General features: G+C 45.3%; 2 protein-coding genes across 3 annotated transcripts in view; both read right to left on the minus strand.

Annotated features, from left to right (window-relative positions):
* The window catches only part of ETV2 (ETS variant transcription factor 2), a 226159-nt gene that overhangs the window by 128151 nt on the left and 85554 nt on the right, over positions 1 to 12454 (minus strand). The gene's annotated exons all lie outside the window — the stretch shown is intronic.
* LOC307221479 (uncharacterized protein) lies at positions 21 to 12206 on the minus strand. 2 transcript variants are annotated; one of them, XM_079985963.1, is made up of 7 exons: positions 12083 to 12164; positions 8188 to 9130; positions 5876 to 6993; positions 4836 to 4944; positions 2778 to 3404; positions 1292 to 1452; positions 21 to 374 (listed from the first exon to the last, which is right to left on the minus strand). In XM_079985963.1, the coding sequence occupies exons 2-7, from the start codon at positions 8792 to 8794 to the stop codon at positions 366 to 368; spliced, it is 2631 nt and encodes an 876-aa protein (XP_079842089.1). In that variant the 5' UTR covers positions 8795 to 9130; positions 12083 to 12164; the 3' UTR covers positions 21 to 365. The 2 variants fall into 2 exon arrangements, with proteins under 2 accessions (XP_079842089.1, XP_079842090.1); XM_079985964.1 differs by lacking the exon at positions 8188 to 9130 and having other exon boundaries at positions 12083 to 12206.

Below are 12454 nucleotides of genomic sequence, written 5' to 3' on the forward strand. Positions count from 1 at the left end.
GCCCACAGACAATATACAAAAACGTTCCCAGTTGCTTTATTTAGAGCTAAGCAGGAAAGAAACAGGTACTACAGTATAAAAACAAACAAATCCTAGAGTAACATTAGAAGGACAGTAATGACAGTCAACATTTGCACCACAGCAGGCAAAGAGCTTCAACTCTAGAGCCTGCTGCAGTCTGAGCAACTTACATGATATGCTAAGGGTGGGGGTCAGGGACAAAAGAGAATGAATGTAGCAAGATTGGTTGTCTCAGACAATCAAGAGCTGAAGGAGCTTTTTCCTTTAAATTCAGGTCCTCATCCTAACGTCAATATTGCTGCTGAATTTCTTGATGCTCAATTTCTTGATGCTCAGCTTATGTTTCAGAAATGCTGAGGAGAGAGCAAAGTTAGTATCCAATTAAAAGTTTTATATATATTACATTCAGGAAATGAAAACTTACCACAGAAACTAACAGTAGAAATGGTTTAAAGGTTTTCCAGAAGCCAATGTCACTTTCAACATTCCTCAACTGCTTCAATCTGTCCTCCATCTCCCAAAAGTATCCAATACCAGATATTCAGAAATTTGCTTTAACTTTTCAATAAGAAACAAGAGGAAACCAAACTGTTAAAAGAAGACTTCAGAGTCCTGACGGCTGTCTTTTTCATCTGGTACCTGGATAATTACTTCTGGAATGGAACTTTGGCCTGGTCTGCTCCCACACTGGTTGCCTTCCCCAAGCTCCAATGAAGCCAGCCAGTTTGAGCAGAACAAGCAATCCTGTGAGGGCACTGTATTGGAGCAGGGATGAGGAACCTGGTGACCTCTAGATGTTATTGGGCCATAGCTCCCACCATCCCTTATCACAGGCCATGTTGGGTGGGGTGATGGGAATCCAACAGCTGGAAGGCCACAGGTATCCCAACCAGGCCAGTGCAGAACAGGGTGGGGTAGCCAGGTACACTTTTCCCAGGCTCTGGAGGACTAAGCTGGTTGGGGGGGACCCTCGAGGGAGCGGCTGCTTTTCTGGTTGAGTTTATAACTTTAATCTAACAAGACTCCCACCCGAGGCCTCAGACAAGCTCTTCACAGGCCTGATCCCAACTCTGACCTAGACCAAGAGAAAAGGGAACCAGTAGGCCCTCTTCAGGCTAGATTGCCTACATTTTACGAATTATTCAAACTTATCAGTATGGAGAGAGGGATGATAACAAGTGTTTGTTGCTGAAAAGGAAAAAATGAGAGGTAGAAAACATGGAAATAACAGTTTGCTTTTAAACATGAATAGCAAAGAGAGGAGACTTACATTTCTCTCTCGCCATACTGGCCTGCTGGGAATTTCGGCAACATTCTGGGATGTGTTTGTTGCTGACAGTGACTTCCTGTTGCTGAGGATGTGCACAATAGTGCCAAGAGCCTCTGATAAGTCTTGTAAAGAGGTACCACTCAACCCATATAGCGTGGAAGCTGTACAAATGAAAAAATAAATATAACAACCCTCATTGATGGAGCAGTCAGTACGACTTCCAGGCAGCATTGCCAACAATTCTTATTAGAACAGTGGTAGTTAATCTGTGGTCCTGCAGATGATGTTGGGATTACAGCTCCCACATACACTGACCATTGATTGTGCTGGCTGGGGGGGGGGGCACAGGTTGGCCACCCCCAAAACATTCCTTTCTGCCATCTTTCATTAGTCAATAATCTCTTTCTTTCTTTTTTGAAGTTTTATAATATACACCTCAGACCCTTCCCTTTTTATTGCTGCACTAGCTTTAAAACCCTAGAGTGCAAATCATTAAGTACAGTAGTACCTCGGGTTACATACGCTTCAGGTTACAGACTCCGCTAACCCAGAAATAATGCTTCAGGTTAAGAACTTTGCTTCAGGATGAGAACAGAAATTGTGCTCCGGCGGTGCGGCAGCAGCAGGAGGCCCCATTAGCTAAAGTGGTGCTTCAGGTTAAGAGCAGTTTCAGGTTAAGTACGGACCTCCGGAACAAATTACCGTAAGTACTTAACCCGAGGTACCACTGGATAAAGTTCTTCACTCCCAACTTCTATCTCTCATCTGTTATCATTCTAACTTTTATCTCTCCTTTTATCTGCTATTGTTCACCTCTCCCCTTCTGCCTGTTATCGTGCCACTCTCTTTGTCTGGAATAATCACTGTCTACTCACCATTTGCCTCCCCTGCTTTAAATCCGTGCTCAAAACCCACTTCTGCAAAGCTTTTTCTAGATCATCATACCGTGATATCATCTCTTCTTTGCTTGTGTTCACTTGACAAGCTGTGCCGTTTTTATTTAATTAAATTTAAATTTACATATACTATATCTAATACACGCTCTGTATTAAATGTGCAAAGTGATGTGTGGATTATGCCGATTTATTAAATTTATATGCCACCCTTCATCCAAAGCTCACAGGGCAGTTTGCAACATATGAAAGCAAAATACAGTAACACAGTAATAATAAAGACAATACCACATACCCCACTGGAGTATGCCACCATGGGGGTTCTCCCACTTCATGCCATAGCATCTAGAAGCATCTGCTACATCACTCGGCATCAACGCGTTGTTCACATGGCAGGTGCTCCTGGACATTATGATGGAAGGAGGCAGTGGGACTTGCTATGTGTGAGTCTTGTTTTCACTGGCATTCCCAAGAGCGGGCATTGTACGGAACCCACCAATTCCATGCAGTCACAATATAGGTGCCTGAGGGTCTGAAAGGCAACCCATGGCACCACAATGGAACAGCCACTGTCTGCTCATGCCAACAGTTACCTTGGGTTAGTCGGAGCTCCTCACGCACAGTGCCCAGCTCAGCCTTCAATACGGTGCAACTGGCACATGGAGGTAGCATTCTGGAGCCTGGAGGCCCATCGTGGGTGGTGTCGCCACTGCCGTTTCCACTCCAGGGAGAGTGCAGCAACATCTCAATGCTGTCACTGAGTGAAGGTCTATCTGCCTCAGGAGATACGTGACCATCATTCCCTCCTTGGGGGCAGGACACATTGCCATCCTTGTCAAAGACCAGTTGAGATGGCCCAAGGCCAGCTGTTGCTTTCTGCTCACATGATGAATTAGAAGACAGCACCCCATTCAGAGCCTCTGAAACCCTACCACTGCCCTCCATCTTAGCTTCCCCCTCAACCAGACTCTCTACAGCCACAGCAACATTGCACCCGGAAACAGATCTTCCCCGCCCTTTCACTTTCCCGGCTTGCTTTCCTGGTGCAGGGGTTGGCATTTGCTTAGCTTTCTCCCCAGCCTCAGATGTCTCCTCTGCGTTATCATTCAGCTTCCTTTGCTTTGTTGCTGCCTCTCCACGTTCTCTATCTTCTGTGGCCACAGTCCGTTCCCTTGGACCTGACTTTGGTCTCTTCCTCAGCCGAAGGTGTGCTTCTGTACCTGAAGGTGGAGAATAAGTTTATCTTGAGAGACCTGTCAAGATAGAAAAATAACAGGTGGGCTTGTGGTTAAGGCCCTAGGCTGGGAATCAGAAGATCTGGGTTCCAGGCCCACTGATGCCACAGGGCTCCACTCACCCCTAGAGGATCAGGTTTCCTTATTTAACAGGTTTCTTATGATACAAATCATCAGGAAGGGCCATGAATAATCATGAATGCAGTCCTCTGAATGCAAAAGATGCTTGGCAGTCTTCCTCTACCACAAAAACCCTGAGGTGGGTTACTGTTATTTCCATATAATAGATGATGAATGGAGACTGAGAAAAAGTGTATTCTCAAGGCCCACTCAATAAGGACACTTAATATATCACAATATCCTAAAGAGAACTCACATTCTGCATAGTAATGTATTTTATCCTTTGAAGTGTGGCATACCTTTTCCACCCCATGTAAACAAAGAAACATACCCCTGCCACCCTTTCAACGAGTCTGAATAAAAATTCCCTTAAGGCAACTTGGAAGATAGTTTTTCTTCATGTTAAAAATCTGACTGACAGGATCTTTCCCCCTGAAGATCAGATTGGCTAGTGAACATAATTTTGAAGCATGAAACAGGACACAGTGCTGGAGATCTCATCATAATAATTTGAGGCATTTTGAGAAATTGTTGTAATTATCATACAACTGTAGTTACAGCTTATATTTGCATAGGTGAAAGATTTATACAGTATGATCTGAAGAGAAACCAGAGTATGTTCATATTACTTGCAGGTATGGCAATTTATAAATCCCTTTAATACCATTTTCATTGTTTTGGTGGTTCCTGTGATTTCATCTGCTATTTTGTTTGTTGACAGAAGACATGTAGGTGTGGGCTGAATTGTATTAATGCTCTTGTTTAGCAGTGCAGGATTTGACTCACTAGATGTTAGTCCCATCCAACTCTACAAAAATTAATAAAAAATAATTAAAGGGAAAAATAATTACCAATCAAAGCGTCCTTACAACCATGATCCTGTATTTAGCAGTAGTTCCAATCATCCCAGTGTGAAGAGGGAAATATGGAAGGGTTGCAAATTCCACGCAAAACCACTTCTGCTGTCCTAAACATAAATAATTGGCCAAACTTATCTGTCTAGAGTCTACTATACTCTCTGGCCCCTGAGAAGGCAGCATAGTATAGTCTCTTGTAGCATGAAGAGCTCAAAGGAAAAAGTGGTAGAATTCAGAGTAAATTTTATTTTAGAGCCCTTACGTTAAGCAGACGAAAGCAGGAGCAGGTTTACTGCCAAGAAATAGATGTAATTACTACGAGGAGTGGCAGGTGAGGGAGAAATGATGTCAGGCATTTCCTCAACAAGTAATCCCATGAACCTGGAAAAGTAAGGGTGGTGTTCTATGGCCTAATGCAATCTAGGAAGGCATTCCTTACCAACTTTCCTAGGGTTCTCTTGACTGTCTTTGATGCAAGATGGTCTCCGAACCTCATCCAATTCTTCTTGGGGGGAATCTGCTACCATGTCATCGGATATCACCCGTGCCTGAAACAGTAAGAATGCCACATCTGCATTCACCTTCTGCTCAAGTTAACAGGCCCTTTAGTTTCACCAAAGATGTCAGTGTTGGTCCCCGTTATCTGTGAACCATGGATGATTTGAACTTGCTGTTTGTTACTGGAGAGCCAACTCATTCTAAATGTTCCTTAAAGACTGAATCCTACTATATACACCCAAGCCCTAACAAGACTGAGTGTATCCTACTTACATGGATGTGTTGCTAAGAATCTGATGTTTTGTACTAATGAAATGTCTGTTGTTTCTAAAAAGCCAACTCTGCCATCATAGTTGTCTAGAAAAAGTTTGAATAGTCACAGAGCAGGCCAGGTCTGCCTTTCCCTTTTTGGGCAAGCAACACTCAAGATGATGTGAAGTGGGAAATAGATAAAGGCAAGGCTTGGATGAAAGGCGCTTTACATTCAGCTGGTTGGTGATGCCTGCTTTCCAAACACCACAGACTATCAGCTGATTGTCAGTGCTTGGGAAGCAATGCACTCAAGGCTCCTCAAGCACCAACAATTTGCTTGGATTGTCGGGGCTTGGAAGTGCTGTGTGATTCGATTGTCTACCTGCCAAACGTAGTCTGCCAGTAAGCAGAGATAAGGATCCAGATTACCATCTGAATCCAGTACTGCACCCCTGTCATACAGTGTTAACCAAAGGTCAAGAAACCCAAGGGAACAGCAGGCATGGTTTCCAGGAATCAGAAGACAGGCTTCTGTGCCTTGCAGAACATACTGTTCCTGCCTACTCAATCCCCAACCTGGCCCCGCCCTGCCACACATCTCTGTCCCTTCCTTCTAAAAGCTAAGGGCTAGAATTCTTAGGTTTCTATCTAGTGTCCTTTGGCCAAGGAGAAACCTGTGTAAGGTCAGCTCCAAGCAAGAATCAGAAATAATCAGAAATATGATCCTACCTGATCCCTTTGCCTCTTGGACTCAAAGTGAAGCTGAAACCTCTCTGCCAGGGCCACAGCCTCCTTGCCGTTTTCTGGCTGACATTCACGTACCAAAGTCTGGATTTCGTCAGGCAAAATATTCAAAAACTGCTCAACAACCAGCAGCTCCATGATCTGCTCTTTGCTGCGGACATCTGGCCTCAGCCATTGATAGGAAAGTCCCCACAGGCACCTGTAAACCTCTTGGGGTCCCTGGGCTTCCTGGTAGCGGAACTGCCTGAAAGACTGACGCTGTGTCTCTAAGTCTATGTCTGTTTCCAGCGCTTTAGCACAATTGCTGCCGCAGAGTTGTTGGGTCTTGCTATGAAGTTGGCCTTTATCTTGCTGTCCAGAACTCTGGTAGGAATCACACAATGGATTCAAAACAGAGAGGTGTGCCTCTGGGTTATCACCCTTTCCTGTTGTCCCTATGTGTCCTGCAACAGGAGGAGGCCTCAGGCCCGTCAGCACCTCTTGGCATTGGTCTCCAGGAGACTGCTGAGATAGTAGCCATCTCAGTATCTCTTCAGCAGTCCAATACTGCACTTCAGGGGGCACTTTCACTGCTCCTCCAAGTGCCTCCTTCACAGGAAGTCTGGTTAAGCCCTTTCCTGCTACATCAGCTTGCATTATCTGTTCTAGCAAAGCCTGTAGCTGTGAGCCAGGGCCTGCAGCGGTTCCTGCTCCATTCTTTGTTGACACCTGCAAGGTGTGCAAAGCGTTGGTACAAGCGGTGGAGGTAGGACTGGCAGGAGGTCGCTGAGTCAGTGCTTGGACAAGCTCGGTTTGCTTCTGAAAAAGCTTCTCAAAGAGCTGGGCCTGGAACTCCCTATCCTCCCGGCGCATCTCCCTGTCATGCTGGATGAACTCTGCTAAACTCTGCTTCTCCTCCACTTGGCTAGCAACCTGTCTCTGCATTCTCTGCACTTCCAGCTGATGTGAACGCCCATATTTCTGGCCAGTGCCCCTTGGGAAGCTGGACTGCCCATCTCCCTGAGCTTTTTGCTTCCGGGTTCGGAGGTGGGGACGTTGGTCGAGCATGGATATGAGATGTCTTGGTGCAGGCTGGGTCTCCATCACTATAGGAGAGGCCACATCTATAAGGAAAGCAACAAAGCACAATGAATATCCAGAGAAATGCAATGGTGTGCATATAACCAGGATACATTCCACCTTAGTGACAGAGCATGCAGGTCCATAAGGAATGAGAGCTGATTCAAACGTCCAAAAAAGCAACCACTACAATCCTCACAAGATTAAATCACTTCAGAATGCATGTTAAGAAACCAAGCTTTTGTACTCCTCTACATCAAATTTCCCTCCATGTAGAAAGTTAGCGCCTATGGGGAAAGTACTTTAGCTTTTTGACCTGGGAGAGCATTCAGACACACAACACCCATGACCTACATGCTAGAGAGTTCTATGAAGAATGCATCACATGCTTTCTTCTGAATGCATGAATTGGCTTTTATTTGATTGTCATGTACCTTTTGCAGAATGAGTCCAAGGGCAGTGATCTAGGATATCTATTTAGAAAAACTAACTCCACTGTAACATTTTAAAATGTAAGCATATGCAGAATCACTTTTTAAAATGTGACCCCATGAGCGCAAAAAAGTTTCTGCTGGAACTGACCCTGAAATTGTGGGTAATGTGTAGGTAAAAACAGCTCTACTGCAGCTACCCAGATGACAAATTATGATGAAATTGGTATGACTTGCACCCACTTGGATGCATATGTACATATGGTGCTAAGAGCTCTTGACCTTTAAGAGACAATCTTAAAGTTCAAGATGAATCAACTGGACAAGGCTAACAAACTAGAAAGAGAGCATGTTATTTATAATGGAGGACCCTGTAGTCCAAAGGGACGAAAGTGCTGCAATTCATTACCCTAGTTGGTGTCATAGTAATCTCTTGTATAGATTACATTCATTTCAGTCAGGTGCCCCAACAGTCCAGGTCTAAGCTATTTTTGGTCTGATTATGAGACAATAAAGTGCAATTTTGTGACAGGCAAAAAAGATTACAATATAAGGGGACAAAGACAGCAGAACTTGAGAGGCATCTAGAAAGTCTTCTCAGGAGAGCAGAGGAGAAGCAAGCACATGACACATTTGTGGGTGACAAGAATATAGGGAAGTGCAGGACAGAGGCCTTGGAGGATAAATACCCAGTAAAAGGCTCTAATTAAACAAATAATTCAAATCAAAGATGTCAGCCCCACCTGAGGTATCCTTCAGGAGGGGCTCTGTTGAACTAAACCAGGCAAAACGAACAATGGAGCTTACCAAGCTCAGGTGATATTTCATCTTCCGATTCCTCTTCTTTCACTTGAACTGGGATGACTTGGATCTCACCGAAGGCATCCTGAGACTCTGCCTGGGCATAGCTGAATTCATCAGTTCCTTGGCTTTCAGAGGCGGCAGTCTGTGACAACCAGTGCCCAGAGACCTGAGACCCCCACCGCTCACTGATGCTAGACTGGGTCCCCCAGGGCTCAGATATAGAAATGCCTTCCTGTCTGTCTGCAGAGATACTGGACCCCTCACCAGCTTCTGAGGGAAAGCCTGGTCTGCAGTTTATATACTGTGTCATTATCTGGTCGATCTCATCATAAAATGGACACTTGATGGGTGGTCGCCCAACTGAGTTATTTTCTTTTGCTTTCCGGTAAGCCACTTTCAAGCCTTTCATTTTCTCCCGGCACTGGTCCCCGGTTCGGTAAATGCCCATTTCTGCGAGGCGCTGGGAAATGCCATCATACACTGCACGGTTCCTCCCATGAGAACTAAGATCGTGAGTGACTGCCGCCTCGGTCCACAGGGCAAGGAGCACCTTGATGTGCTCTGCTGGCCAGCTGGCTGCCCGCTCTTGTGGTCTGTCACGCCTCATCATTACCAAGGAAAATCGCAGAGTTTTGTTGGCGGAAGTTAAGACGCAAAAAGTCTGGCCTATGGAAGTCCATGCACCGGCAACTCAGATACAAAGAAAGGGAATTTAAATGCAAGGGATTTCAAGGTTCCCAATCTCCATGCAAGGAACGCCTTGTAGGTGATGCTTGACCCACCTCCATGTGTCATTTATACAGAGCTTCCTGCAGCCGCCAAACCCAGGAATCTGAACTCAGGGCAGCCACAATAGCTACATCTTTCCATTCATACTAGATGGAGTGGAATCAATCCAGGGCAGGTCACCAGCTCATAAGAAAATGCCATTAGAGTACTGCTTCTCCTATAGGAAGGAAGCTAGGTTAACAACAACCCAAGGTTAATCCAGTAAGAAAGTCACTGGTTTGTATGTATACCCAGTTTCAGGAAAGTAGGGTATCTGTTCACACTAAATGTCAGCTAGTCTTATTCACCTGCTAAAACAACAGAAGATGCAGCTGTCACTAACTGATGCTGGAAAAATCCTAGTTCCCCGGGTGCTTAAAAACATGGTGATAAGAATTATGGCTAAATATTTGTTTCTCAACTTTCTTCCAAATACAGGGCAGTTTACAAAGGGATTTTCATTGTTCTAACTCCACAACAGCACAGTGAGGTAGGTTAGGCTGAAAGATAGTGACTGGCCCATGGTCATCCAGCCGAAGTCTGATACTGTTCAGTTGTCTAAACACTCTTCATTTTTTAACCTGAAGAACGCACCTTTAATCTTTACCTTCAAAACACTATTAATTTTAAAACTGTGTTTGTTTTTAGCTTTTTATTTTGTTAACCCTGTATCCTTGTGTCTCTGGAGTGCAAAAGTAAACTAATGATTTAGGCAACATTGTTTCCAAGTCACTAGAAGTAAGCATTCCATTTCATTCTATATTAATAAAACCTCCAGATAAGAACTATGTCCAGTTCTGGGCACCACACTTTAAGAAGAATGCAGACAAATTGGAACAGGTTTAGAGTAGGACAATGAAGATAGTCAGAAATATGAAAAAGTCTTATGAGGAAAGGTTGAAAGAACAGACCATCTATTTTACCCTGGAGAAGGGTGTGGGGTGTTTGTGTGTGCAATATGGCACTCTTCAAATACCTGAATGGCTGTGATGCAAAAGAAAAAACACTTGTCTCCTGCTACCCCAGAAGGAAGAAATAGATGGCTCTAAGTTACAGAAGAGAATTCTGGGCAGATGGAGCTTTTCAACATGAGAAGGAAACATCTAGGAAAAGGAAAACTCTGATCCTAAGCCTCTGCTGCCTTGTGGGATATCTTCAGAAGAAAAGTCTATGGGGTAAACCCTACACAAATCCGAAATGCAGTCCCCAAGACGGTTGGGTAGCACCTTGTACACCTCCTTCCGGCAACTCCTACAGCCAAGCAGGTGCCAAATGTTGCTCTGCTTTCTTTTCAACCACATCAGTGAGGCCGTGAGGTGGGTCTTGTCGTATGAGCAGCCTAGGATCTCCAAACACACTGCCCAGGCTTACGCCCTGGGGAAGTCACTATGGTGCTGCTTACACATAACAAGTTATCAGTCTCTGCAGCCACAGCAGGTGCTGTGATTTTCTAACCGTTTGACTTCCAGAGGTGCACTCCATTGTCTCTAGAGACAGACGGATGCCAACAACAACTTTTTATTACTAAGAACAGCTTGATAATGGAACCAATCAACCAAAGTGGGTCCCATGCTGGACATCTTCAATCAGAGGATGAACAGCCATCTGTTCAGGCTGCAGAAATTTTCTGCAATAAAATGGGGGGGGGGGGGTCAGTAGGCATTGGACTAGTACAGCCCTCTCCAATTACCTATTCTATTCCCAATTCTATTACCACAAAGGATAAGCTTAAGAGAAACCAATTCTACCATTTTGACGAAAGAAACTAGCTGTGTATTGTGTGTACGTTCATTCTACCAATTTGAAGAAACCAGCTGTGCATTGTGTCCACCCCCACCGCTCCCCAAAGCAATTTTTCTCCTCAGGAAAAAATGTTGTTCTAGATGGCCCAAAGGCCACCTCCAATTCTAATTCAGATGTCCTGATGTAGTGGAAGTACAAAAGAGTTCCTGGGTGGTTATTTTTTGTTTGTTTGTTTGTTGTGTAAAAAAGGGAATTTTAGCAAATGCCTCTTTCCTTGCCTCTATGCAACAAGGTAGAGCTACCACAATTCCTACTTCTACATAAACAATTCAAGGCAAATGAGTTTTCTCTGCCTTTGCATCTGGTCTCCACCCACCTTTCTGCTTCCGTTTAAGAAGTGTGAGGTAAGGGAGACTCTTAAAGAATAAGGTTGTGATGCGACTGGTGCAATCTCCCTGATATTAGGGTGCAAGGCGCTTGTGCGTTCAGACCTTCCCATCTGAAACCACTTGCTCCCTGAAGAACAAACCCCAAGATCTGTATCAGAGTGCTTTTTAACGTGTGGTGTAGGTGTGAGCACCATCTCTCAGCCTAGCCTCCCTCGAAGGACTGCTATGAGGAGAAAAATCAGATCTGCATATGAAAAATGCTGCACCCTTCCTTGAGGAGGACAGAAATATAAGAAGCAAAGCTTACAAATCAATAAACCTAAGCTAGAAAGCCAGCTTTTCACCTGGCTTGCGGAAAGGCTGAGCTGCAGCGATTAGCCAGGGGTCCTGTTTTAGCTCGAAACACTTAAGATTAGGTTTATTTATTACATTATTATTATTGATAACAAATATTTATTATCACTATTATTAATTAGATTTATATACCTCCCTTCATCATAAGATCTCAAGGGGGTTCACAGAACAAAATACAGGACAGAAACAAGTAAATAATTAAACAAACAAAAAATAATACCCTCCCTTCACACATGTATAGCTCCCCCTGGACACCCCAACAATAACAACAACCCCTTTTGAAATCACGCGTTTCTTACTGCAATTATTTATATAGTCGTAGATCTAGGAATGTATACATTTCAAAATGCACTTTTTAAAAAGGGCCTGAAGCCCCCCGATTTCTCTAAACAGGCCGCTGGAAAGGGGCGGGAGAGATGCTCTCGGCTGAAGGACAAACGGGTACCGTTTCCTAGGCAGGGAAGGAGCCCGCTAAGGCCAAGGAGCCCCCTTCACCCCCAGCCCTGGCGCCGCACCTCGCCGCCGCCATTCCCCGAGGCAGGAATCACCTCAGGCGGCCTCCCTTCCCGCCGCCGGAGGGTGGACGAACTCGCCTCCCCCTCCCCCACCCGCTCCAGGGCACCGAAAACCACCTCCCTACCTACCTGCTGTTAAAGAACCACCATAAAGGGGAGGAGCCGCTCCGGCTGCGAGCCCGCCCACAGCCTCAGCCAATAGGTGAGCCGGGTTCTTTCGGCTGCGAGGGGCAATCATTGACTCGTCGACTTGTCACTCACACGGGCAAGAGGCGGGGCTCGGGGGTGGGATTAATCTCTCTTTCTCTCTCCCCCCCTCCACTTCACCGGCACCCGTTTCTTGTCCCAGGAACCCGGCGACGGGAGTTGGCTGAGAGCTCTTGTCGATCAAAGGGAAGTGGGCGGGGAACGGAGAGGCCATTCGCCCGGCGCTCCTGTCAGTCAAGAGAGGCGGCATCTTCTTACCATCTGCCGGGCCCGTTAGTAGAGATAGGAATTGTG

The sequence above is a fragment of the Podarcis cretensis genome (genome assembly GCF_951804945.1).
Source record: "Podarcis cretensis genome assembly, chromosome: 8".
NCBI lineage: Eukaryota > Metazoa > Chordata > Lepidosauria > Squamata > Lacertidae > Podarcis > Podarcis cretensis.